Source organism: Diadema setosum, chromosome 20 (genome assembly GCF_964275005.1).
Source record: "Diadema setosum chromosome 20, eeDiaSeto1, whole genome shotgun sequence".
Taxonomy (NCBI): domain Eukaryota; kingdom Metazoa; phylum Echinodermata; class Echinoidea; order Diadematoida; family Diadematidae; genus Diadema; species Diadema setosum.
Window position 1 is genome coordinate 25,038,239 of NC_092704.1, and position 27,253 is coordinate 25,065,491.

At 37.7% G+C, this 27,253-nt stretch overlaps 1 protein-coding gene across 1 annotated transcript in view; it reads right to left on the reverse strand.

Moving 5' to 3' along the window:
- Positions 1 to 1,714: 1,714 nt before the first annotated feature.
- Positions 1,715 to 27,253, reverse strand: part of LOC140243884 (integrin beta-1-B-like) — a 73,017-nt gene continuing 47,478 nt past the window's right edge. The window contains exons 7-22 of the mRNA XM_072323554.1: positions 26,115 to 26,211; positions 24,775 to 24,865; positions 23,837 to 23,923; positions 22,590 to 22,673; positions 22,044 to 22,118; positions 20,999 to 21,112; positions 19,127 to 19,216; positions 18,378 to 18,574; positions 17,613 to 17,697; positions 16,589 to 16,722; positions 14,710 to 14,867; positions 13,827 to 13,954; positions 12,043 to 12,132; positions 10,874 to 11,009; positions 9,729 to 9,833; positions 1,715 to 8,682 (exon numbers count right to left, since the gene is read on the reverse strand). Of these exons, the coding sequence (XP_072179655.1) occupies positions 8,450 to 8,682; positions 9,729 to 9,833; positions 10,874 to 11,009; positions 12,043 to 12,132; positions 13,827 to 13,954; positions 14,710 to 14,867; positions 16,589 to 16,722; positions 17,613 to 17,697; positions 18,378 to 18,574; positions 19,127 to 19,216; positions 20,999 to 21,112; positions 22,044 to 22,118; positions 22,590 to 22,673; positions 23,837 to 23,923; positions 24,775 to 24,865; positions 26,115 to 26,211 (1,904 nt within the window). The 3' untranslated portion in view covers positions 1,715 to 8,449. The remainder of the gene's footprint in view (positions 8,683 to 9,728; positions 9,834 to 10,873; positions 11,010 to 12,042; positions 12,133 to 13,826; positions 13,955 to 14,709; positions 14,868 to 16,588; positions 16,723 to 17,612; positions 17,698 to 18,377; positions 18,575 to 19,126; positions 19,217 to 20,998; positions 21,113 to 22,043; positions 22,119 to 22,589; positions 22,674 to 23,836; positions 23,924 to 24,774; positions 24,866 to 26,114; positions 26,212 to 27,253) is intronic.

Sequence of the window (27,253 nt, forward strand, 5' to 3'; positions counted from 1 at the left end):
ACACGGCATCTACACGGCAGCCACATGGACCACTCCGGATTGCTCTGCCAACACGGCAATCCCCGGATGATGCCAGATGTTTTTGACCTCCAAAAGTTGCCGTGTTGGCCTCCCGGCGTCAACACCGATCTCTTCCCGGATCAGATCCGGGGTGGTCCAGCGTGATCCCGGATGTCTATGTGACTGGGGCATTAGATACAAGTGCAGAGGGTTCCATGACCTTTTCTCCTGTGACAGTTGTTCCCATGAAATATTTGCACACAAAGTTGAACATAAATTCTACCCACAAACATAATCCCTAACCCTAATCCTATTCCTCACATCAAATTGTACGTTAAACCCTGTCACAACCCTAACCCCAAGTCCTTAGAGAAAATAACACTGGAGCAATGTCACAGGAGCAAATGCCATGTCACCAGTGCAGAGTGCATGCTAGGTATGTGTGTGTCTGTTTGTGTGAATATGTTTGTAAATGCATGTATGTGTGTTATATTTTTCTCTAGCACATTACTCCTGTGAACAAGACATGCCTTGTGTTATATCTCATTTCAGAATGAAGGACTCTCATTGGTTGATTGCTGAGTGAGGTCACTGAAAAATGATGTCAATCATATCCTTTCCTCGTGTAGCCACTCTTACAGCTGTGTTACATTGCCAGTGATCACTATCTGTTCCATAGAAGAGGAAACGGCAAGATAATTCCTTATATTATGAAACAAATGTTGACCATTTTATCTTTGGGGACGCAGTGCAGATCTTCAACACTCAATGGCCCGAATTCATGAAGGTGGTACAGTTGAAACCATGGTTTAAACCATGGACAATTTGTACGGAGCGCCAAGTGTCTCATGGCCTATTTCGTTATGAAATATTGTCATTTCGTTACGAAAAGGTCATTTCGTCAACGAAATTACTGATATCGTAACAAAATAGGCCATGCGACACTTGGTGCTCCATGTCCATGGTTTAAACCATAGTTTCAATTGTACCACCTTCGTGAATTCGGGCTAATGATTCTAACCAACATGCTGAACCAGAATCAGCTCTGCCTCAGGCTACAGTCCGTCTGTTAGAATCAACTTGAGTCAGAATTTTTCAGTGATCACCCTCACGGCAGTCAATATTGTAGTACAGAGGAACTCATTATAACGAGTTGCTCAAGACCACTGAAATTTTGTCATACTGGGTACAGGGTAACCCAATTATAATGAGCTTTCTTAAGGTTTCACTTTTATAAAGGTGAATTTGACGGATCAGATTTTTTTGTTACTGTTTTAGTACATTAACAACAAGGTACCCGTTTTAAGGAGGTAAAGTTGGTTGTCGCGGCAACTTCGCAGTGGGGCTTCCCCGTATCTTTTTATATCAGGGATAAACACAAAGAATATAACAGGAATGGGACATGCTAATACGTATACCTCATTACATCTGGTATCTTGCTATATCCAACCTCACTGTAACAGGGTTCCACTATGAATAGTGGAAGAGTCCACTGCACCACTCCAACTGATAATACAAAGAGATCTATTATAAAATGGAAGAACAGAACTTTTGGATAGATATCAGTTCCTCTGCCATCCGCCTTCCCAGCCCACTGGAAAAATGTGGTGTGCGTTGGTAGCAAAACTTAACCACAACAGTATTCCACTGCAGACAGACTCACACATACATGTACACTTTCTCTGCACTCACAACTGGAATATTCAGGCATGACTGACGTTTGTTCAGTTTTTTAATAACAGTATTAAAGCTATGTATTTCTACCCTACAGCAGTATCACCACACCCTAGTGTAAAGCAATACCTAAATTACTGCCTTACACATTTTGCATTCATAACCCATATTCTCCAAGACAGTCTTTCTTTCTTTTTCATTGTTAAACAATAACTTCTACTTAAATAACTGATACAGATGTTCACATCATGAAACATTAAAATATTTGCCTTCTTATAAACATGAATTACCATGGAAGAAATGTAATATGAAAGAAACATGATGAAGAAGACGAACACCTGAAAACCTATTTTGCAACAGGAAGAAGAAAAGACTATAAAACGACTTCCAAACAGAACAGCCATAGCACACTCTTTATGATTTAAAGTGCCCTAGTCTATGGTGGTGGTCAAATGATCAAAAAATCAAATTAGTGATTTGAAGCAAAGCCATGGAGAAAAAATAACAACAAAAGCTCGTTGAATGATGCTTACTCAAACCTTTATGGTAACCACTTGTAAAAAAGAGAAAAATGTAATGATGCAGAGATAATTTGCATGGCAGCATTCTTCAAACTTCAAATAATTCACCACTGTATATTCCCATAAATATCTACACATTTCAGGTGGAGTTCCATTGGTATGTAATCTACAGGAAATGCGACTGTGATGTCACATTTAGAACACTAATAAAGAAATTACACCACGCAACCTTGCATTTAAAGATAAAACAGTACGATGCTTACTTCCCTTAAAGGCATAATTTACCATTTGCAGATGAAAGCATTAGTGCTTTAAAATAGTTCTAAAATGTGAGTTACGGATAGAAACAGCCACTGTCGAAATTTGAATCCGTATAATCGATGTTAAGTGTTGTTAAATACACAAAATGTGAACAATAGTTATAATAAAAATGTTTCCAGACTGAACCGTGTACAGTTACGGTTTATTGAGAAAAACCCTGATATCTCCTTATATTTTAGGTTTTATGGCAAATATTTCATATGGTAGGATGTTTTATGATACAACAGACCTACACATATGCATCAAATGTGATATCTTGAACATTTTTTAAATCACTGCTCCCAAAGGTAAACTGGACCTTTAATATCACTAGTGTTGCGCATACATGGTCATTACATAATGAATAATTAATAACACACACAGCCACAGACACAAAACTCTAAGAGAACAATTGTTACTGTCGTCACCAAACAAGGAAGGCACTTGATTGCTTAAACCCATTGTCGGCATGATTAGAAATAAACGCAAGTACAATGTCACAAATATTACAATCTAATATAAAATGCTTTCATATCTTAGAAATGCCATGAAATCATAGAATATACTCATTTGATGAAACTGCCACAGTATGCTAATTTCCACAGTACTTCCACATAACGCTACATGTATTTTCCTTCAAATGCAGACAAGGAAAGCTGTACCGAGTGTGTTTATATTTTATCTACAGTAGGGACTGAAATTCTGTGCGGAACCTACACATAATGTTGCATGCATTATTTTGCCTTTCATGATAAACTCGAAGTTACTGGCTGGTTGGCCGCTGAAATATTGGATACATTTTACACTGAAAAAAAAAATATGGAAAGAAAATACTGATTACTTGTGTGGTAGACATGAAACGACACCTTTTATGCACTTATAATTCACTTCTTATCCCTCTTTGTGTATTGCTGTAATTTTGTGCAACCATTGAACCTGCTACAACCTGAACAGTTAGCGTGTACATGCCAAGGTGTAGTTCATCAATGGCATTCAACTCCCTGAAACACAATGTGTGGAAGAATGAACGTTTTGTGTCAAATCTACAGTTAACAGCCCATAGAATATAATTCAATGTCTTTGAATAATGCAAGCACTTGCTCAGCCGATATGCGACGAGACAATGAACAAATTGCATGACTTCTTTACCTAACATAGGGATATATCAAAAAACAACAAACTACATGTAGGACTTTTGAGAAAAAAACAAAAAACTCACAAATAACAAAGTTGTCGTTAATGCCATGACATCATTCACTGAATCACCCAATAATCCAAAACAAAAATGTTCAAACCAACTACCTTGGAGTAGACTACTGTATGTATGTACCGTTTTGCATACGGTACTTTGCGCAACATTAAAATTATTAAAATGCATAACTCTTCATTTTCATTTACAAATGACTACGCATATGTTATAATAAGCTGGCATCATTATCTTGTGCACCTTATACATTGATTCATCGCCCATTATCAAAAGAAAAATTAATCAGATGCTGAAATCTATCTGCTCTTCAAGTTGGGGTTTTACAATATACTTTACCCAATTTTGCTGCTCTCTTTTCAAATCTTGATGGGGTTACCTAACCAAATCTCCTTCAAAACTTCCTATGACAGTTTTTTTTTTTTAGCCCTTTAGGCACGGTCAGACTGACAAAACATCGAGAAGTTTAAGATTGCCAAGTTTGGGCCATTGGTACACGCGCAAGCAAGAGTGCGCCGTCCGACGGCTAGTGATTGTGACGTAACAATGCACATCTGTACATGACAATGGCCTCGCGCTTCGGAGGCACCGCCCGCAAACAGATCGAGAAGTTTTACTGGAATTTCGCAGGAAGTTTGCAGTCACACTGGCAAAACTTTGAGATCTTAAACTTCTTGATCTTTTGCCAGTCTGACCGTGCCTTTTGTGTACTTTGAGTGCAATTGACACAGGAACCTCTATAGCATTGTACACACTGTCCAAAATCCCTGGTACAGAAAGGTTTAAAGGCTAAAACTGACTTGTCACAAGGTCAATTCCCCTTAAAGAGGTTATAGTGAATGAATGAGAGGGGTGCTAGGTTTATCTTTATGGAGTGAAAACAGAAAATTTTCACATTTCTTTCCTAGCAACCCAATGACAAGATAAGAGTTTTCTTTTCATCAAGTCAAAAGGGGTCTGAGCTTTCGATCCTAGACGAATCTACATCAGAGACGTATATTCCAACATATATTCTGCTAGGATCTAAAGCTCAGGCCCCTTTTGACTCCACTGGCTCGCCACTATTGGATAAGCAGTTTTCAGCAGCTCTTTTTCTTTTTCTTTTTTTTTCTTTTTTTTTTTTTTTGCTAGAGTACTTTTCATCAGTACAATGCTCAATACATACACAACCTCTCTCCCACAAAACCGACTTAATATCATGCACACACCATAAATACATGTAGCTGGCAGCAAAAAATGGTATACAGCCTACATCAGCTGTACTACATACTATCACCCTTTGGTTTGAAAGTGTAATTTCGATGATTCACTAGTTCATATTCCTGGCAATCTAGCATTCTCATAACACGACTCCATACAGCCTGTATAAACACCTCCTCACATATACAAGTAGACATCGTTTTATACACCGACATTCTCCCTAATCAACCTCGTCTTTTCATTATTCTTATCGGGAGAACTCGTCAGGGAAAAAAAAAAGATTAACATGCTTGCCTTCTTCACACATGCAAAGAGAGTTTCCTATCCCATGCTAAAGAACACACTGGAATTTTACCATGTTGTGTGTAGATACATTCTACAAGGAAGTCATTTGGGGCATCTGAATTTATCAATGAATTAAAAGCAAACAAACACATGTTTGCATAACATGTAACTTTTTCTTATATTCTCATTATCAAACTCTGTCAACCACTAACCACACTGAAATTATTCTGGGCGGAGAGTAGAAGTACTAATAGTTTGTACAACATTACGTCGTGTTCTAACACATAAAAACCTGATGCCATTTTCAGATCATGAAGAGGTATGTGGTATCTAATATCTGTGATCTTTGCAATATTTGAATGATTTTCCCTGGAAACCTACGCAATGCTTTGAAACTAGGAGCATTTCTAGAGAAACTTGTGCTATTTTCCCACCACCTGAGTGGGGTCAATATCATCTCAAATTCACACACACAATGAGAAGTAGTCTTTGCAGACATTATTGGAGAAAGAGAGAGAGACCTTTTTAGTATAGCTAGACGAAGAACAAAGCACTTGGATGGGAAAAAGATGGAATAGGTTTCCAACACACAAAATGAGTGTTACCTAAAGTCGTCGACTAGGTGACTACAGTTGTACCAACCTATTCCCACTGCCATGGCAACCAAACCAAGCACACTCTTGTATAGTATAGTATAGTATCATATTTCAGGCTCAACAAGTGGGTTTGCCAGAATGGAACAATTCAAAGGTTGATTTTCCACACTTGATACGTGATACGTGATCACAACAGACATCTGGCATTGCAGGCTAAGGCGTATTTAGGGTCTACGATGTCAATATTGAATTGAATACAAGTATACCTTACAAAATATATACATATTGAGAACATCACCTCTAAATCAAAAGATACAAGACTCTAAATTGTGACAACACTGCACATTCTTAGTGTCTTTCATTCCTAGCCATACATCTTACAATAAATGCTGGGAAGTGTCAAGAAAAAACACTCGCCGGTAACATGGTTGAGCCCCGATCATGAAAACTGAAAGTCACAATTTCTTTACCTTCTGTTTTTTTAAATATATAAACCCAATGAGAGGATGAATGACAATAGTAAAAGTTCTGAAACAATGTTATTCCGACAGCTCTGCTGACAGTACAGATATGCATTCACAAACACAGAAGCATTTATTGCTTCACACACACACACACACACACAAACATGGACACAGTTCACTATTAAAGTCATAATTATGTGTTACAGCCATATCAAAAAGTTATTCGACCCCATAATACATGTACAGTTCTGTTTCTCCTCTCATTTTTCACAGTACTACAAATTCAGCATTTATTTTTTTTTTGCTTACAAAAAACACAGCATTTCATTCATTTATCAAAATTGTACACATATATACATATATGATACAATTGACTTTATAAGACAAACATCGTGTAAACATTTACTTTTACTTAATAGAGATTACGTGAATAATATGTCTTTCATTAGAAAGAGGTGGAAAAAGGAGTTGTTTCTAAGTAGTGATCAATGCAAAAGAATGAGCAAAAAAAGAAAAAAAAAATCTGTGCAATTTAACACAAAAGACTCAAGTTCACATATTTACATTCATTCAGCAATACTTGTGGTAGTTTTTTGACACCACCTTGATTAAAAATGTATTACGTAGACAAAAAATAAAAATAAAAATATACATATAATGTAACAGCACCATATTTGAAGGTACATAGTTGGAGCCAAATTCTTGACTTCCAACCAAATTTAGATATTACTTGTCTGCACAAAGTTATTTCTGTTAGTTTTTGTTTTAAAGAAGTGGTAATACGACGGCAAACATGGCAAATTATTGCCGCATGTATTACCAGCCAAAAGGCTCTCCTTTTATTTTATTTGAACTTGTTCCAGTCATGATGAACTAGTACACCCCACATACTGCTATTAAAGCTACCTTTTGAATGTAGGTGTGAGACTACTCATCGTTAGTCAATATCATATAGGTTGGTCAAATACAAGCGAGTGTTTGGATAAATATGATCATGTGACAGTGAATCATTATCTATATATGATTAATATTGATAGCTGCAGAAATGGCTACCATGGAAGTTCAAGTTGAAGGTACACATATACACCGATCCTCAAGTACACTAACCCCTATCACAGCTAACTTCTATTTTCTGGATTATACTAAATGTTCTACTAGTAATCTCTGGGTTTTAAATCCGTTCTGTGGGTGTTAAAGCTAAAAAATAGTTCTTACAAGGGCTCAAAGTTCACCTCCTGCTCTTTTCACAATATTCTTGCATTATCAACTAGAGAATTCTCAAATGAATACCACCACCTTATAGGGCAAATTAATCACAAGTTCCTTCTACTCATAAACCCCAGAACAATCCTATGGTACTGACAGTTTATAGGAGATGGTACTGACAGTTTTAAAGAGATGTTACCACATATCACTATTATTCCTATGGATGGACTGCAAAATACCAAAATACTCTGGGGGTCTTTTTTAGTACAGAGACTTATGGTGTGCATGAATCTCCCCAAATCACTTTTTTATCAGTACTGATAAGGTACCACATTCCATGTGTTCTTTGCATTTTGTAAAAACTATAGCTGAACATTATTGCCATGATTCGGTTCATAAGGATACTTCAAATTCACTTCGACTATCACTTTTGGCACCCGCTGTCTACAAAAAGGAGATTTCAGTCACTTTAGCATAATCACGTGCACACAGCTCTAGCTTACAAGGTAAAATTTGGCTGACCGCTCCCCTCTCGCTGAGAGGGTACTGATAATGGAAACCAAAAGTACTGATTATGATCGCAACATTTCTTTGGCTATGTAACCTATGAAAATACCATCTTTCATCTATCACTCTATTTGGCTTCTTCGAGAAACCAAATATATAAATTATTCCCAACATAGTACTTACGACAGTTAACATTTAAAAAGAAGTTCAGCATATATAAACATGAGACACATCAGCTCAATAGTGAGAAGAGTTTTAGACTAGGAGCACAATGAAGCCAAAATTAATTCAATTCGCGGCCGATTATGTTTCCTTCTGTACATTACCGAGAAAATCTGAAAAATGTTCCAGTAATGATGGCTCACTGAAAAAAAGGGAGATGTTACAAAAGTTCTGCATATACAGACAAGACAGAGAAAGAGACGAGTATCGATATCCCAGAAGCAAGTATTAAAGGTGAGTTTGGAAGACCCACGAAGTCCCGTGCCAAACTCAGTTCATCTTGTACGTGGGGTTCTGGAAGCGTGAGGTTGATGATTTGTAAATTGGATTCTCTCCTGCCTCCCAAGTCGGGTTGGCCCGCTCCTTCTCGAACTGCTGGAATTCCCGCCGATCGTGGATGTACGTGAGGAGTCGCCATATGAGGAGCAGGGCTAGACCCACCAGGATGATGCCGATGATGATGCCTAGGATCACCCAGAGCATCCCGGCGGCGCTGGGGCAGACTGCGATGAGTAGCGACAGGTGAAAGGCAATAGTGGTAGGTGTGGCAGGTGGGCAGAATAGGTGTGCAGTAGAGGCAGACAGATGGACAGACAGACAGATGGACAGAGAGACAGACAGACAAGATGGACAGAAACAGAGAGAGAAGGAAAAAAAGAGACAATTCAAGTGATGCTTGAGAAGTTTTAACAGAAAACATATTTCACTGATTTCAACAGGTTAGGTTGGAAAGGACTCAAATACAGAAGATAATGCCTGAGATATAATTATCCTACCAGGTATGAGCATGATAAGAAAAACAGTATATACTGTATACGCCATATATTTCGTGAGTCTAAATTTTCGCGAATTAGGAATTCCTGACAAGTATGCGAGTGGATAAATAAGCGATCGTGGAGTCCTGTACTGAACGGAGAAGTGTACACGCATACGTCACATTCACATCGGGATCAGAGTCAATATTTTTGTGTGTCTTTAATTTTGCAAATAGCACCTGACTCGCGAAATTCATGAAAATAAAAACCTCGCGAAATATTTGGCGTATACACTATATCACAGACAATTCTGGATACTATACTTGCTATGACTCAATACTCAAGATTATAAATTCATTCTGGAAAAGCAACAAAAGGAAGCTCGAGCACGCAGTATGGAATGTTCCAATGTACTTTTTATTTTGAAATATGACTCTGGACTCAGAAATAACAATGCTATTACGATGGTTCTGTGAGTTTTCGGCTTCTCGTTATGTATGTTTTTTTTTCTTTATGAACTTTTCAGGTCAGAGATACTATTCAATCAAAAGGTTTTGTGTGTCTTTTAATCAAATATTTACAACTACAAATATTGGCACGCAACTACTGTGCAACAGCACTTCAGCTCAACATTAAATAATTCAAGCTTCTGTTAAAGACAATTCCTTCTTAAGTATAAATGGTGTTGATATAAAAAAGAGACAGAAGATCTTGACAAAGTTAATTGCCCATAATGAGGGACGTTACAAAGATTGAACAAGCATTGCCAGTAAATCTAAAACAGTCATACTTACTGGGGTACTCTTGCACTTCAAGGTAGTATGTGCCATTTGGAAGAATTTCATAGGTGAATATGACTGTACATCCATTGTCATCTGTATACCTGCATTCTGTATGACCTGTAATTTGCAGATGGGGGGAAGAGAGAATGAGAATAAAATGCACCTAACTCTGGAATGTCTACTTTAAAAATGAACTATGTCTAATTCACAACTCAAGTTAGGAATGAGCTTCACTGGGTCTCATCATTCTCATGATGCATTCCATATTTATCTGTATCTGTGAAACACTAGATAAAGCAAGTCACTGCCTAGAACACCTCTACCAGGACAATTCGACATCATTTGGCAGTAGGAACTGGCCAACAGAAATAAAATGAGATGTTTTCAAGAAAATTGACCATTTCTAGAGAATTTGGTGAACCACATACAAGGTCACATCATTATCCAATATGGTGCAAGTAAAATCATATCTCCTTGCTTTTTGCTGTTCCCTCTGTCCAGTAATGTTTCATTGTCTACCAGCGCATAGAAATTACATTTTTATGTTATTCCATCCGAGAGCGAAGTATCAGATAGTTATAGGGGTGTGCAGTCTTGCCATGCAGTCTGAGCCCAGCTGAGCAATAGTGTGCATCCCCTGGATAGGACCTGGGGGGTGTTTCATAAAGCTGTTCGTAAAGTTACGAACAACTTACGAGCGACTGGTGATCAGTTCTTATGCTGAATTATGGAAATTCTGATAAGTATAATAGTGTATAGCACATCAGAACTGATCACCAGTTGCTCGTAAGTTGTTCGTAACTTTACGAACAGCTTTATGAAGTAGGGCCCTGGTGTGGAGATCCCATGCTTGACAGAAACAAAATTCATGTTCTTAACAAAGCTCAAGTCACTTCTTACAAGGAGTGGGATACAAACCCAGTAAAGCGGCCAATCCCTCACACACCCCATAAAATGAGTGAACAATGCCGATCCCGTTCGTAGTTGTAGTTTGCAACATGCGACTAGCAATAGTTAGCAAACACTGATTCAAGCATGTTGTGCCATAAGAATAGAAGAAAGAAAGATAAAAGGAAGGGAGGAAAGAAGAGAGGGAAGAACATACAAAGGAATGAATGAATGAATGAATGAATGAATGAGCAGAAAGATACGCTTACCATCCGATCTCCTGAGCTCCTTCACAATATAAATAGGATGGGGGCATTTCTTGCACTGAGACTTGTTGTAGGCTCCATTGTGAAAGGCCCTGCACTGAACGCATGGTTGGTTGATCTCACACTCTCCTGGACAATCCTGCAAATGCCCCACAAACAATGCTTGACAGCATGACATGATATTTGCTAATGACAACAGTGGCATGAAATACTTTAATTATGATGATGAAATAATTTCGATTGTCATCAATACCATTATTAGCCCAAATCGTCAAAATCGAATCCAAGATATTAAAAACATGACAGTTGGGCATTTACAGAGACACAGATTAAACTAGAAAAGCACTCTGAAAGCGCAGACCTCCGCCAAGCAGCTACTTTCTATTGATGATCTTGCTCTTCCACAGAGATTCCACCCATATGCATGCGAGCTGAAAAAGTGTCCCATTTCCCAATATAGAAGCCTTTCTTACGTCATAAACCCTCAGCTGCGCAGTGCGCCTTGCCCTAGTAGAAACTAGTGCACGCATGCAAACCTCAAAAGTGCGCAGCTTGAACTCCCAAGGTCATTGACCCTTCCTGCCAAAATATCGCAAATCCTTCATTAAATCCATAAAAATTTCCGGATCACTTCCAAAATTTAATCATCTGTTCCTTGTGTCATTCTCAACCTCTCCTGCAAGTTTCATCCAAATCCGTGCACAACTTTTTGAGTTATTTTGCACACGTACAAACAAACAAACTAACAAACTACAATGTAACTAACAAACAAACCAACGGTAACAAAAACATAAGCTCCTCCCTTGGCGGAGGTAATTAGTTTACTGTATTGCTAATCAAAAGAGTGAGTTCAATCCTTGCAATGCAAACACTGATGGTTAAAAAAAAAAAAAAAGAATGAAAGGTTTTCCTCATCCATTTGGGGAACATCTTCACAAACATAACACAAAATTGACTCTCAAAGAAGCTTGTAACCTCGCCATGAGAAATGAGAAGATCTCATGTGTAAGAGGAATGCACCATGACATGAGATTTGAAAGACAACTTTTTTCCACTGAGCGAGACGAATGCGCCATCAACTCCTGTAATAATTACTGGCAAGGACACTGCATGAGAGGTCAGTGGTATATCTTTACATCGCATTTCTCAAATGGGTCACTTAATTCACTTACTGGACAGATCTGGCAGGTTGCCCCTGAGTACTTATCGTCCGAACACTGACATTCTCCACAGACACATTCCCCGACTCCGTTGCAAATCTCCTGTGAAGTCATGATGAAATTGAATTGAATTGAATTGAATAACTGAAACTGCACCGGTCTTACACTCGAGACACAGTAAACAGTTCCAGCATATTTATTTTCATATTTCACATGAGATATACATTTCATCAAAATACACTAAAAAGAATACAAACCAAGCAAGATACAAAATATGTTATAAATCGGGGCATGGACAGAAAGTGTGTCAGCGTATTTAATGTACATAAGACAATTCTCTATAACTTGTGAAATATGATGGAACCGCAAAAGCAAAGCTTGTAAACGCAGGTTCCAAGAAAATATACCAGTGTAAATTTGATATGCATTCAATGGAGATAGGACACAAAGTAATAATGACGAAACTATATAAAAACTAGATTATCAAGGTACAAAGGAAAAAGAAAATAAAAGAGATGAAAAAGAAAAGGAAAAAAAAAACCAAGAACCTAAGGAATAACAACAGGGTAAAAAGTTAATTTAGCACATATAGATACACAAGTATATACTCACACATATCTAGAATCAAATTCATAACGAGTTCAATATGTTACTACAATGGTACGGATGCAGTGATTATATAATGGGAGCATAAACCAGAAGCAAACAATCAAATCAAAGAAGAAATCAAATCAGTGACGCAAATGTGAACATTTCTTCCGTGTATTTGTTTTTATGTATCTAGCACAACAGATCTTGGGTGTAAAGTTGTTTGCAAATCACCTACATATCAATACTCTTGACAATATAGAGCTGCAACAATGTACCATGGTAATCCCTCTTTTCATTTACTGTATCTAACACTCACCCACTTCTCAGTAGTATTTCTTTGTTTTACTTTTAAACTAATAATCATAATACCTCTTTTGTAAGAGACAGATTTGAGACCAAATGTGTCATAGAATAAATGGATTGTATGCTTTCTTCCAACAATTTCCTTTGCTCTGGGCAAAAGCGACATGCGACCATGATAAGCAGTACTTCGAAGAATATTGGCCAGTTCTGTTTACTTCCTGGCTATTACCTATCTGACTTCCTGAATCAGTGTAGAACCAGGAGGTTTAGTACTTAGTTCAAGGAAAGCAGAAACAAAAATACATCTGGACATCTGAATGGCATATTTCCTTCACTAGTACCCGAAAGTGACTTCACTTAAGGAGTAGTTACATTACCCCCATTACCCTCTCTTTTTTTCCATTATTCACTGTCTGATTCAGTAATCTATAAAGTAAACCTGAACATTGTGTGGACTTACTGTAAATCCAGAAGCATTCATGCCATGAAACTTTCACAAATTGCTGCCAGCCATTTTGTACAGCATTGTACTGGCATTTAATGCATGGTATAGACAAAAATATTTGCAACTTTTTTCTTTTGTGAATCTTGGCTCCTCGCAAAATTTGCAATAGTTTCATGCATGTGAAAATGTTTGGTTTTGCAGTAGACTTAAATTCTCTCAACAGAGACACAGGAGAACAAGAAATGAAAGTGACATTGGTGCAAAACTGAAATGCAGAATGGATATGCATGCTTCAAGATTTCTGATGGTTTGTTGCCAGTAGGCCTATACATCAGGAATATGTTTTTTTTTTTTAATCCAGCCAAGTTTAACAATGAAGTGGGCCAAAAGGATATGAAATACGTGGTTTGTGGAAATTGATGGGTTAAAGTAGGACACTGTTACAAATGTAGCTTACCCCATTGGGAGCTCTGCAGGTGTCATTGGATATAGGGCACTCACAGGCTGGGCCTTCGTAACCCTCTAAACAATCACAGTAGTTCTTGCCTGTATCAAGATCACACTTGCACACTCCCCTGTCTGGTCCTTTAAAATAGATAAATAAAAACAGAAATACATAACTGCATAAAAAACAACAACAAAAAGATCAGCATGGAACATCAAATCAAAATTCACATCATGGAACTACTTCTTGGAGAAGAATGTTCCTCAAATACAATAGAACTTAATGTCCTTGGTTTCACAAGGGGTGAAAAGCATAATTGACTAAAACGTAATAAAGAGAAATTAATGCCTAAATATACCAGGGATGACATTTAAAGCATGATTACAAACATGATCAAAAGCCTGAAGACAATACCCACTATCAAATTTCCTAAACACTTGCTTTTCAAATCCTCCAGAGGCTTCAATTATTTTAAGCTTTGATGATGATGCATACTTTACTCAGAATGTATTACAGTAAACAAACAATTAAAGATAGTCACAAGGAAAACAATTTTGAGAAAAACTACTGTTTTTCCATTCACTGTTACAGTTAGAAAAGCAGTCAAGTGTAAAGGATATAAGACATACAAAAATTATGGTAACATGTTTAGTTTTTGTTTGTTCTTTGAAGTACTGAATACTTTGAAAGGGAAGTCAGGGGGTAGTTATTAAATTTTCAGTAGGCCCTACTTGAACTACTGCCTTTCTGTTTTTCAGGAAAAATTGAAATATCATTACAAATTGTAGTTTCCTCTGCCTTGATATCTACAACTTTTATAAGGGCGATGTGATGATGGGACACATATAAAAACTAGGACCAGAACTCTTATCATCGTGGCAACTAATAAACTTACCCCCACATATTTTCCCATTATAGCTCCGGCAGCGATAGTTGTCGCAGTGACAGTACGCCCCAAATATCGATTCCGTGGGATTGTCCCTGCTATCACATTCGCACTGGCCGCACACGCACGTCCCGCGGCCGGAGCACTCCTCGGACGAGGAATTGGTACTGTAAACAGACGACAGGGGGAAGGCAGTCATTTCATTTGTCGCCACATGCTCATGTCATTCAAATCACTATTAGAAGCCTTAACAGAAGGAGATTTTTTGAGCTGACAATGAACAGTGAACTACAAGAGCACAAAAACATAAGGATAGAGTTTAGAATAAAGACCCAAATATAATAAAGTGGATTTAGTGAATGCAGCAATATCAGTAGAAAATTAGCACACTGAGTTGATAATGACACAAATTTCTAAAGTTTCACTAGATGAGATGACTACTAAGTTCATAATGTCATGCATGAACAACGTTCAGGAAAGAATTCTACAAAACTTCATTCTTTTAATGAAAAGTACACATTCCCTCGACTTGTTACTGACATATGTCAAGGGTAATATTATTCCTCCTGTTTTCTGAAACCAGTAAGTCAAGGTCTCTTTTACTATATGCGAGAAAAGTAAAATTATGTCGAATTATCTCTCTGTTTTCTTTATAAGAGTTGTCCTGCAGTGACGTCATGAAATGATGTTGTCTCCTCATCCAGCATTTGCAATACCAACATTTTTAAAATAAATAACTTTTGAACGGTATGTCAGACTTTCCTTTCAACATTACTGACGTGTTCTACTAATATGTATTTCTGCATTCACCCAATCCACAAATATATCTGGGTTTCACTTTCCTTTGAAAACTTGTTGAAGACTACAGATAACTCCTGAGTATACTCAGGTAGGTATCTCTGGGAAATGCGTGGTATAGCAAAATCAGCTCATCCTGAACAGGTTAAAGGTCCAGTTTACCTTTGGGAGCAGTGATTTTAAAAATGTTCAAGATATCACATTTGATGCATACGTGTAGGTCTGTTGCATCACAAAATATCCTACCATATTGATTTTTCGCAATAAAGCCCAAAATATAAGGAGATATCAGTATTTTTCTCAATAAACCATAACTGTAGACGGTTTAGTCTGGAAGCATTCTTATTGCAACTATTGTTCACATTTTGTGTATTTAACAATACTTCACATCGATTAAACGGATTTAAATTTTTACAGTGGCTGTTTCTATCCCTAACTCACATCTTAGAACTATTTTAAAGCACTAATGCTGGGTTTTTGTTTCATCTGCAAATGGTAAATTATGCCTTTAAAATGACACTATTGCGTATCTCTTCAGTGGGCTCAAGTAATATCATACTTTACATAACAGTTAATCTACATATCACAAATATTACCTGTACCAAAGATAATGATGGGAAACTTGATTGGGAGGTGAATATAAAAACTTGTGAATAAACTTGAGAATATTAGGTTTAACACTTATGGTGCTGTGTTTGCCTATTAGCTGGCATGGGTGCTGGAGTGCATTCTTCTCTGCAGATTGGCACTGGTGTCTGGAAACTAAATGTCAATGAATACAGATTATCTAATCCCCCTAATCCTTGTTTTAGTACCGTGACCTTCGTGTTAGACCGAGGCAAACTGCTAAAACCTGAGTGGGCTTAGTAACTTTTCAACCAAGTCAAAGTTTGGGTGGATAACTGAGTGCTGATGAAAAAGTTTAACCCGTTCGTTGAGGACGAGTCCCAAGTATACTCGGGCAGGGGTCTATGGGAAATGCTTGTTGTAGCAAAATCAGCCCGTCCTCAACGGGTTAAGTTATCAAAGGTAAGTGCTACAGGCTATGCTATGAAAAAAACAAGCCACGGAGTGGATTTAAGGTACTCACAAGACGCAGCTGGGATCCAGACCCTCTGCTTCAGCCCTGTCACATTCACAATTCCTCCCAGACCGGCCCTGGTCACAGACACACGCTCCACAGACATATGTCCCAAAGTTACTGCAATACTCGGGACCCCGCGCCTAGGATGTGAGGGAATACACACATGCTCATTTCTGTGCTACTGGTGGATACACACGAGACAGATACAAGCTTTGTCGACACGAAGGAAAAATAAATCCTGTAAAATGTTCTTTCATGTCGAGGGCTCTCTCTCCAGAAATATGTGTTCATATTATTTTGCATAAATCCATAATTATTCATCAAAGTTATTACATTCATAAGCATTTATCATTCAACGAAGTGTCAATCAACTGACTTGCTGTTAAATGAAATATTGGTTGTCGTAATTTTATTTTATGAATTCAGTTCCATGTACGTATAATCTTATACACCTTGTTTTTTCCACTTTATCATGTGAAGGACTATCAAATTATCCACATACACACACACATGCAAAATTAAAGATAAACAAAATTCACTTTAACTCACAACATCCCTCTTCTTAATTTTATAACTTCTCAAAGGAAAAAAAAAGTATATACATGTATATATATATATATATATATATATATATATATATATATATATATATATATATATAAAATACCTGTATAAATCAAAACATGAGAAAATCATCGATTAATCAAATATGCCAGGTATTATCTTCTGATCAGGGGTTTACTGTGGACTAAAATGGGTGTCCAAAGTGGTAGCACAACATTTGCGCCTGCGACAATTGCTCCAGTCTTATCTTCTCCATGATCATAGGGTTAGGGTTGTGATGGGATTTTAGATTTAGTTTGATGCGAGGCTTAGGATTTATTAGGGTTAGGGTTTTGTTTGCGGGTAGAATTTTTATGTTTGGCTTAGCGTGCAGATATTTCACTGGAGCAACTGTTGCAGGAGCAAATGTCATGGAACCGTCCTAAGTATACAAATGGAAGTGATTCTGAAAGTCAAGATGTCTTACCGTTTCATTGGCACAGTCACAAGAGCAGATGGGTTTCACCCTCACGGTGAGCTGTTCTCCAAGTGACGGTGGTTCAATTTTGAAGCTACAGGCAAATGTCAATGATTAAAACCATAGTAAATATTAAGTTGAACATGACAGCATTCAATATCAATATGAATCACTACAGGTTTGATAACCAAAACTGCTCCACTAAATCGATCTTTAGGATAGAGAAAACCAAAACAAACCTATCAAGTTATACTATCATAGTAAAGTTGATAATATATTAGGGATCAAATAGAATACAACCGCAAATGAAAGAAAGAAATAGAATATTGCAGACATGAAGTCAAATACAACAATGTTTAATTGAGGGTCAAATACAGGCATTAGATTCTAACCTGTATTCAAACTTACTTGAGTGATCATAAGTGATCACTAATAATATCTATAAACTAAAATCACATAAAGAAATAAATGCAGCACTGAGATATAGTTCTTTCATGCATGTGTTTATTTATTCCAAAAGTTATTGCATCAAACTGGTTTAATTAGAGTGCATGATCTAACTGAAAAACAGCCTTATGCCAACTCCAGCACAAAAAAAAAATCTACAAGAATGTCAGACTGCACAGTCTCAAAGTTTGCTAGCACTGCAGGGAACACATGAACTAATGTTCATCCCTTACCCCCAACAGCCACATCACAGTAAAGACAACATAGTACCACAGAATTTTCTATCACAACGTAAAATAATGTGTCAGCATAAAACACCCAACTCACATAAACTCATCTTTGTCGGAGTTACAGGCCTCTTCGTTCATTGTGACGTCCACCATGAAGGTGACATTGTCCCCCAGCTTGAGGCCAGAGCACTCACTGACCCCCTTGTAGACACCCCCATCCACGCACATCGCTGTGTACTCCAGGTTGAAAACCGACGTCGAATTATCCTCCACCTTTACTGCTGATGTGATATTCTGAATGCAAAGAGTAGAGTCACCAGTTTCTTTCAGAAAATGTTATGGGGTATTTTAATTTGTAAATATATGCCAATTCATAAATTTTCCCCTGTAGTACAACTGTGAAATTTAAATTTTCATTTGTGCAATGCATTCTCAGCAAATGACAATGCATTAACTTTAACCCTAATTTTCCTAAAGGGAGTTGAAAAACCACTTTGCACTTTTTAGCCTTTTTTTTTCACTGACTTGGGCCTTGTACATTTGACTACACACAAAGGCAATTTTTTATATTTAACAGATGTAGATTTTATTTCTAGAATTCAGAGTGAAAGCATCATACACATTGCATGATAGACATCTAATCAATATTTCATACTTTTCGAACTGGCATCCCTGGAAGAAGAATATCTTCTAATATTGAGGTCATTTCCCTTTCAATATGATCTTAGATGATGCAAAATCTAAGCCATTATATCTTAAATTATGACCTAAGTCTCTAGCAAGCACTTTTAGTGTGTGAGTCACAGGCAAACAAATTGCACTTCCACTCGCAAAACTACAACTTACCCTGTAAATATCTTTCACCAGCTTGACAATATTTGATGAATCGGCTGACAGTCTTGCTGTAACAGCTTCACTGAAATACTGAGGAAGATCCTGTGCAAACACACACATAAAAGACACATACACACAAAAGAAATAAATAGATGTATAAATGTAAATAAATAGATCTTAAATACAGTTTAAGTTAGCTGACTTAACAGGGAAGCTGAGTCGCAGCTACACAATTACTTTTGTTACAAATGTTGTTCATGCAAACATGGATGTGAAACATCATTGCAGTATTCTAAGGGCTGGAGAGGTATAATTTTTGGTGGAAAAACAGCATTCTTAACTTTCCTGCAATAGACATGTGTACAAATACATTTTGGGCAAAATGGTAATTTGCACAAAAACCTACAGTATTTTTGGCAAAAACAGTACAAAGTACTGCAAAATGATAACATTTAGCAACTCTGTGCAAATATCAATCTCCCCCAGACGATAAACAAATATACAATGCAAAGTCGACCTCAGAGGGTGGTTGTTTGATGGCCATTTTTGTTTGTCAAGTGAAAAACATCACTGAAATAAATGGGTGAAAAACAGGGCTGCCAACATTCCCTTAATAAACAAGAGACCCGCGGGTCTAGCGCTCACCTGAGTATCGCAAGTTCACCTTTCACGCAGTCACTAATCTAAATTATTCACAGCTCTACTAAAATTTGACCAGGCATTCTCAAGTAGAAGATGAAAATGTACAATAAGGGCCCAAATTTTTAAAGATTCCTTAATTTGGGGGGATTGGGGCCCCCTGGGGCCCTCTGGGTGTGGCATGGTGCCCATTTTGATAAATTGAGATCCTGACCCCCTAGGGATGCTACCTGCCGAGTTTGACGAAAATCCATCATGAGGTTTTCAGGAAGAAGATGAAAATGTACAATTCAGGCCCCCATTTGGACCTTCCCCCCCCCCCCCCCCCCCCCCCCCCCGCCCCCAAGAGGGGCACCCCTGGTTCTGCTATGAACAAACTTGAAACTACAGTCATTAATGTACTCACTCATAGTATTATCTTAGCTCTATAACTTCTGATTCTAGAGAAGATTTTTAAAGATTCCTTCATTTTGGGGGGTTTGGGCCCCTGAGGGCCCCCTGGGTGGGGCATGGTGCCCATTTTAAAAATTGAGATCCTAACCCCCTAGGGATGCTACCTGCCAAGTTTGGTGAAAATGGGTCAAGGGGTTCTCAAGAAGAAGATGAAAATGTACAATTTAGGCCCCATTAGGACCCCTCCCCACCCCCCTCCCCTGAGTCCCAAGGGGGCATCCCTGATTCTGCCATGAACAAACTTGAAACTACAGTCATCAATGCACTAACTCATAGTTTTAACTTAGCGCTATCACTTCTGGTTCTAGAGAAGAAGATTTTTACAGATTCCTTAATTTTTGGGGGTTTGGGCCCCCCTGGGGGCCCCCCGGGTGGGGCATGGTGCCCATTTTAACAAATTGAGTTCCTAACCCCCTAGGGATGCTACCTGCCAAGTTTGATGAAAATCGGTCTTGGGGTTTTCAAGAAGAAGATGAAAATGTAAAAAGTTAACGCACGACGCACGACGGACGCCGGACGAAGGGCGATCGCAATAGCTCACTTGAGCCTTAATTTGGCTCAGGTGAGCTAAAAAAATCAAGAGAAATTTCAGAGCGTAAGAACCAGGAAGATGCTAATTAAATATGTCACATGCATCTCAATAGACAAATATAATTCCTAAATCAGACAGGTTTTTTATATTCTCTATTCATGATGATGATGACAATTAAAGAATAAAAACAACAGCAACAATGCAAAAGGATAGCAGCGAAATATTCTCCAAGTGGCAGCTAGTGGGGCAATCAATCGTACCTCATAGAATACGTATGGATCTTGCTTGGTAGGACCAGCCTTTCCAATGGCGAAGATGGGTAAGATGCTCCTTTCCTGCATCGCAGCACTGAGTCGACTGATGGATGGATAATCCTGAGAGAAAAAATGGTGGGGGGGGGGGGGGTTGGGAGATAAAGAGCAGTTTTACAGGTCATTGCTATGGGGTACCAGAGCATAACCGGTAAAGATGTGTTTGCAATGTCTTTCATGTATTGAAATGCAAGAATGTCAAATCAGTTATGGATTGAACGGCCATAATGCTATAAAATCATGGCTTGCCTCAAGGATAGGAAATCTTCTTTGCCTTTCCCTAATTCAAAGATGCCAACCTTATATACAGCACTGCAGTTTTCTGAGGCATGAAAGGCAGAATTTTGGTTGGAAAAACAGTATGTTTACCTTTCCTGCAAATACATACGTGTAGTAATGTAATTTGAAAAAAAAAAAAGAAATCTTCCAAGAAACCTATAGTATTTTGTCAATGGAACAGTTAGCATCTCTGCTAATCCATGTTGCATAATGGACTGAGATGGCTTTCAATATTTTTTGTGAAATTTCTCATTGTCTCCTGATCTCGCAGACAGAACTACAAAAGATATATGTGGGACTACACAAAAAGTGGTCACGTTATGCTACCATACATCTCCCCATCCCCTCCGGACATTTCTTACAGACCACAAAAGTGATAAAATGTCTCTAGTTTCCTTTTGCATACTGCAACCACTATGATGCCCCAAAGAAGTCACACTTTGTTGTACTTTAGCTCATCCAAACAGTTGAGGAATACAAGCTCTGTGATAAGCACACCACGCTTTTGTTGGGGTTAATGTCACAATATTGTATGTGAAGCAACTACTGACAGCAACACTGGCTCCTCACAGCTCATCACTTTTTCTTTCTCTCTATCGCACCCCACACACAGGAGCTCTGAATTCAGCACATTGGTGCTTCTGTTTAACGAAAACTTGATACTCTACACAGCAAGAAAAATTTGTCCATCTGAGTCATTCTCTTTTTCCCTCACCTGTTCGTCAGCCATGGTGTACATACCGTCACGCATGTGACACTTTCCATCATTGGGTGTGACAATACCACCGAGCTGAGGGGGATAGAAATGAGGGAAAAATACACAGAAGTATGAATTGGGGAGGACACATTCTTGGAAATAAAACAGTCAAATCTGTCAATAGCTGCCACCCAAGGGAAACGAAAACAGTGTCTCTTATAGACAGGTGGCCACTATTAGGCAGGTTTCCAACATTTTACATGTATCACATAAACAAGTGTATTACTATGCCTGAAAGGTGGTGATCATTGTAACTGCATGACTGCCACGGCTGCAAGGCAAAAATAAAAGCACACTGAATTATCGACTCAGCAGGCAGCCCAATTTCTACTGTTGCAGCAATCGATAAAAGATCATTAAAAAACTCATTTCAACTCATATTTCCATAAATGATTCACTGATATTATCTTCACAAATATAAATCTCTGATTATTAAGACTGGGATATGCCAAAGTTCTGAAAAAATATATAATGAAGACAAACAGTTTGTAATAGGCAACTCACCTTTCCGTCCCCAGCTATGTGGAAACTGGCATCTGTAGTGTAGAGCAGTAAATGCCTGGCTCGATCCCGCCAGCCGATTTCTTGCTGTTGGTGAGAGGTTCACATGCAGATAGGACGAAAATAAGTATAGAGTGGAAAAGGTATTTGAACGCACTTCAGAGAAAAGGACAAGATTTTGAATGGTCAAAAGAAATACAATATGGACTGTGAAAGTCATTGGTACATGTATGTTTCCCACAAATACATGTGTCTGTATGCATTTAACCGTGAGTGATATAGGGGAATTTTCTACATGGCACACAATGCATACTCACATATCCCTTTTTCCTTACTATGAAATTCTTCCCTAAAATCCTGATCCTAATGCTATGTATCACACACACACATACACACACAAAATGATATCAATCATTTAAAGGGTGTGTACAGTTCTGGTCAAGGTGAAGATTTAGCTTTTAACATTTTGTGAGATATTCAGAAACCACTCTATGAGATGTCAAAGAGCATGCCAGTTCTAAGGGGTATCAAAAGTTTATTCGATGAAAATCGGTTTTTAAATGGCCGAGATATCAAAAAACAAGGTGAAACAAAGAGATACTAATAAAGTTGGGGCACGTCGCCTTTTATTATTAACACTTTTTTGGATATCTCAGCCATTTGAAAACCAATTTTCATCAAATAAACATTGAATCCTTCTTAAAATTACATGCTCTTTCATATTTCATAAGAGGCTTTTCATTATCTCACTTAGGAATGTTCAAAACATGAATCCCTACCTCAACCAGTACTGTACAGTCCCTTTAACTTCAAAACAACCCATACAATCATTATCATAATTTCAATGTCTGTTTTCCTTCTTTCTTATCAAGTCACAGAAGCCATATTTCTATGTTTTGGTGCTGCATTCATATCTATTATAACTTTTACAGTTTATTGTAATTTTCTAAAAAGGGAGAATTAAAAACAAAAATGTTTCATGAGAGACCTTTGTTGAAACATGCCTATTAACAGCAAACTTCAAGACTGATTCTCATACTGCAAATGTACCTCAGACAATATTAGAAGTTCCATTTTCTCTCTAAAATTATACCATTTTTGGAAGTTTCTTTCCAATATGTGTATATTCAATCAATTTAACAAGTTCTATCTAGTTTTTCTCCAACATAAGATAAAAGTCACATTCAGAGGTGCCACAATGATTTCAGCAGTACAATTTCCAGGACTTGATATCTTGGGATCAGACTTACTGTGCATACTGTTGCCTGCATCATTGCATCCATACCCCCCTCTGGGCTGTCGAGATTTCCTGAGCTGTTAACTTTTGACACTTCCTCCTGTCGGGGTTAGAAGATGATCACAAATTTCAGAAGAATGCATTGAGGGTTAGCATCCCACTCATCTCACATGCTTCTCTCTATACTTTGCTCGTTTTAACTTGATCTTACACAGACCACTCTTTCATGTCAGTTTACCAGGCTTTGTACAGAAATGGAAATCATCTCTCACTTTATTTTTCTTGCCCTTGTGGGTTCATTAAAACAGTAATGATTTATCAAGGCACTGAAAGTCTGCTTACAACTGTACAAAAAAATAAAGAAAAGCATATCACCATGATTAGTGCATTATCCTAACCTTTTAAGCATCATTTTACAAGCATTTTGTCCAACTAAATGTCCTGCCATGCTTTCACCTGTGGTTTTGGTGAAAATCAGCAGTATGCTTCAATCTAACAAAACTGCAGTTTGTCTAATTTTTTAGGGCCTACTGGGCCTTTGATCAGTCTATTTGGTATATTTCTGATTTTCATAAAATAAACTGTGCTGAACAATGCACAATGTGCAGGTTACTGCAATTCCTACATTACGTGATTTACAAACATTCACTCAGTAGCAGCATTGTGATGTTACTTCTTCATTTTTTTTCTATTTCCGTGATGATTTTCCAAAATCTAATTTGTCTAAATTGAATGCTGATTCAACCATGAAGATATCTGCTGCCAAAACTATTTTGAACTTACGTAAGTTATCAAGAATTATTAGGGTTGCTGTTGTTGTTTGTTTTTGTTTTTTTGGAGAAAATGCTATCAAAATCAAGTGATGTTCTGTATACTTGGGTGATATCCCGTGATATCCCATAACTGGACTAGCATATTTTGCTTTTGTCCCAGTATTTTGGGATGACTTACTGAGAATTCCCTTGTTTCCAGAGTGAGTGGTAGAAAGTTGTGGAAGGAGAAGGCGGGTCCACACTCCTTGTTGAGACAAGGGTTCTTCACCCTGAAATCAACCACAAAATGTTGCAGATTATGTCACATAAAACCATTAAATAGTGTCAGCATGAAAATAGGTGGACCCATTTCCACAAAAACCTCATTCTTTCATATATATCTCCCCCCCCCCCCCACACACACACACTCACACTTATAAAAGGAAACTGTACTGGTATTTTCTTTTCAAAGGGTATGTTGTTCTTCTAAGTCTCATAGACCAAGCTGCACAAATAAGAACACAATTTCATAACAATCTAGTCAATAATTTCACTTTCAACGTGAGCCTTTTTTACATAATATTATAGAGGTGCAATACATGCTAATGAGCTGACGAGCCTCAATGCCATGACATCAAAGCAGCACCAGTGGATCTGGGGGGCATTTCATGAAGCGTTTTGGTCGGATATTTTCCTTACAAACTGTTAAAATCTACTGAAATCCTTCCATCTGACTTGCTGAGAGCAAATTTGTCCCAACAATTTTGTCTGACAAAATGCTTCATGAAATGCCCCCAGAAGGACACAGAATCAGAGGCCTGGGTGTTTTATCTAGTGGGTGCGGGGCCAACTGTGCGGGTAGTGAATTGGCAAGCCATTGGCACTGCCATTTTCGTAGTTTCTTCCTGCTGGAAATGCAGTTGGGTGGGTGCAAAATGGTATGGGATAGGGTCATTTTGCTTTCTCTTCACTGCCAACCAATTAAGAGAAGATTTAGATCTCTCTTTGTACCATCAATGTTTCTTTTTAAAGAGAATTTTGACATAAACAAGACTTTCAGATATTCCCTGATCAAAAAATGCATTAACTGATGCAAAAAAAAAAAGTGATTGTAATGTAGAAGTTCCTGAAAAAGTGCATTGCATATGCCATGTACATATTTCTATTAGTACATTCCTCAGAAACACTCATTAATTTGTCTGTGACAAAGAGTGAAAGATATCCGATGGGGACAAAACAGAATTACACAATGAAAAGGAGAACATCATTTTGAAGACATGAATCTAATAACGATCAACATTTTTACCACATTTGTACTGCAGTAATGATGAAGTCATTATACTTTTCAGATTTTTGAAGTTATGGTCAAAAGAAGCAAAATTTTTCTTATCATTCTCTTTATTTTTCTTGACCTTTAATAGCAAATATCTCCATCTGAAAAATAGGGACTTATCGGTTTTTGCGAACAAACTCTTCATATTTTAATGCAATTAAATTGCAATGCCCATATTGCAATCCAGTGCTGAAGAATCAACTTACTTCTTGGGGTGGATGTCAATGTATGGCATGACAGTCTTGTCAATAAAGGCACCAAAGCCCAGCCTGAAGTCTCTGGTAATGTTACTCATCTCAGCAACTAGAGGAGGCACCACAGAGAAGAGACAGAGACAGACAAACAGACATACAGTTGAGAGACACACAGACAGAGAAAGAAACAATCAAAACATAGTCATGTGGAAATGATGTCATCTTTAAAGCATTCATCCAGTTGCTATGACCATGAAAATCATGTAAAATTTCAATAACTTCTCTTGTATACAACTTAAAGGCATAATTTACCATTTGCAGATGAAACAAAAACACAGCATTAGTACTTTAAAATAGTTCTAAAATGTGAGGTAGGGAAGAAACAGCCACTGTAAAAATTTAAATCCGTATAATCGACACAAAATGAGAACAATAGCTATAATAAAAATGTTCCAGACTAAACCATCTACAGTTATGGCTTATTGAGAAACGCACTGACATCTCCTTATATTTTAGGCTTTATTGCAAACATTTTATATGGTAGGATGCTTTGTGATACAACAGACCTACACACATGCTTCAAATGTGATATCTTGAACATCTTTTAAAGGGACTGTACAGTACTGGTTGAGGTGGGGATTCATGTTTTGAACATTCCTAAGTGAGATAATGAAAAGCTTCTAATGAAATATGAAAGAACATGTAATTTTAAGAAGGATTCAACGTTTATTTGATGAAAATTGGTTTTCAAATGGCTGAGATATCCAAAAAAGTGCTAATAATAAAAGGCGACATGCCACAACTTTATTAGGATCTCTTTGTTTCACCTTGTTTTTGGATATCTCAGTCATTTCAAAACGGATTTTCTTCGAATAAACTTTTGATATCCCTTAGAACTGCATGCTCTTTGACATCTCATAGAGTGGTTTCTGAATATCTCGCAAAACGTTAAAAGCTAAATCCTCACCTCGACCAGAACTGTACACACCCTTTAAATCACTGCTCCCAAAGGTAAACTGGACCTTTAACATTTTCTGTTACCTGTCCTTGTTCACGTGTCCCCTTCACGACTAATACATACACGGATCGATAAACCATAGAATAATTTTCTAGCTTTTTCACTTGGGTGCCCAAGGGAAACATGGTGCTTA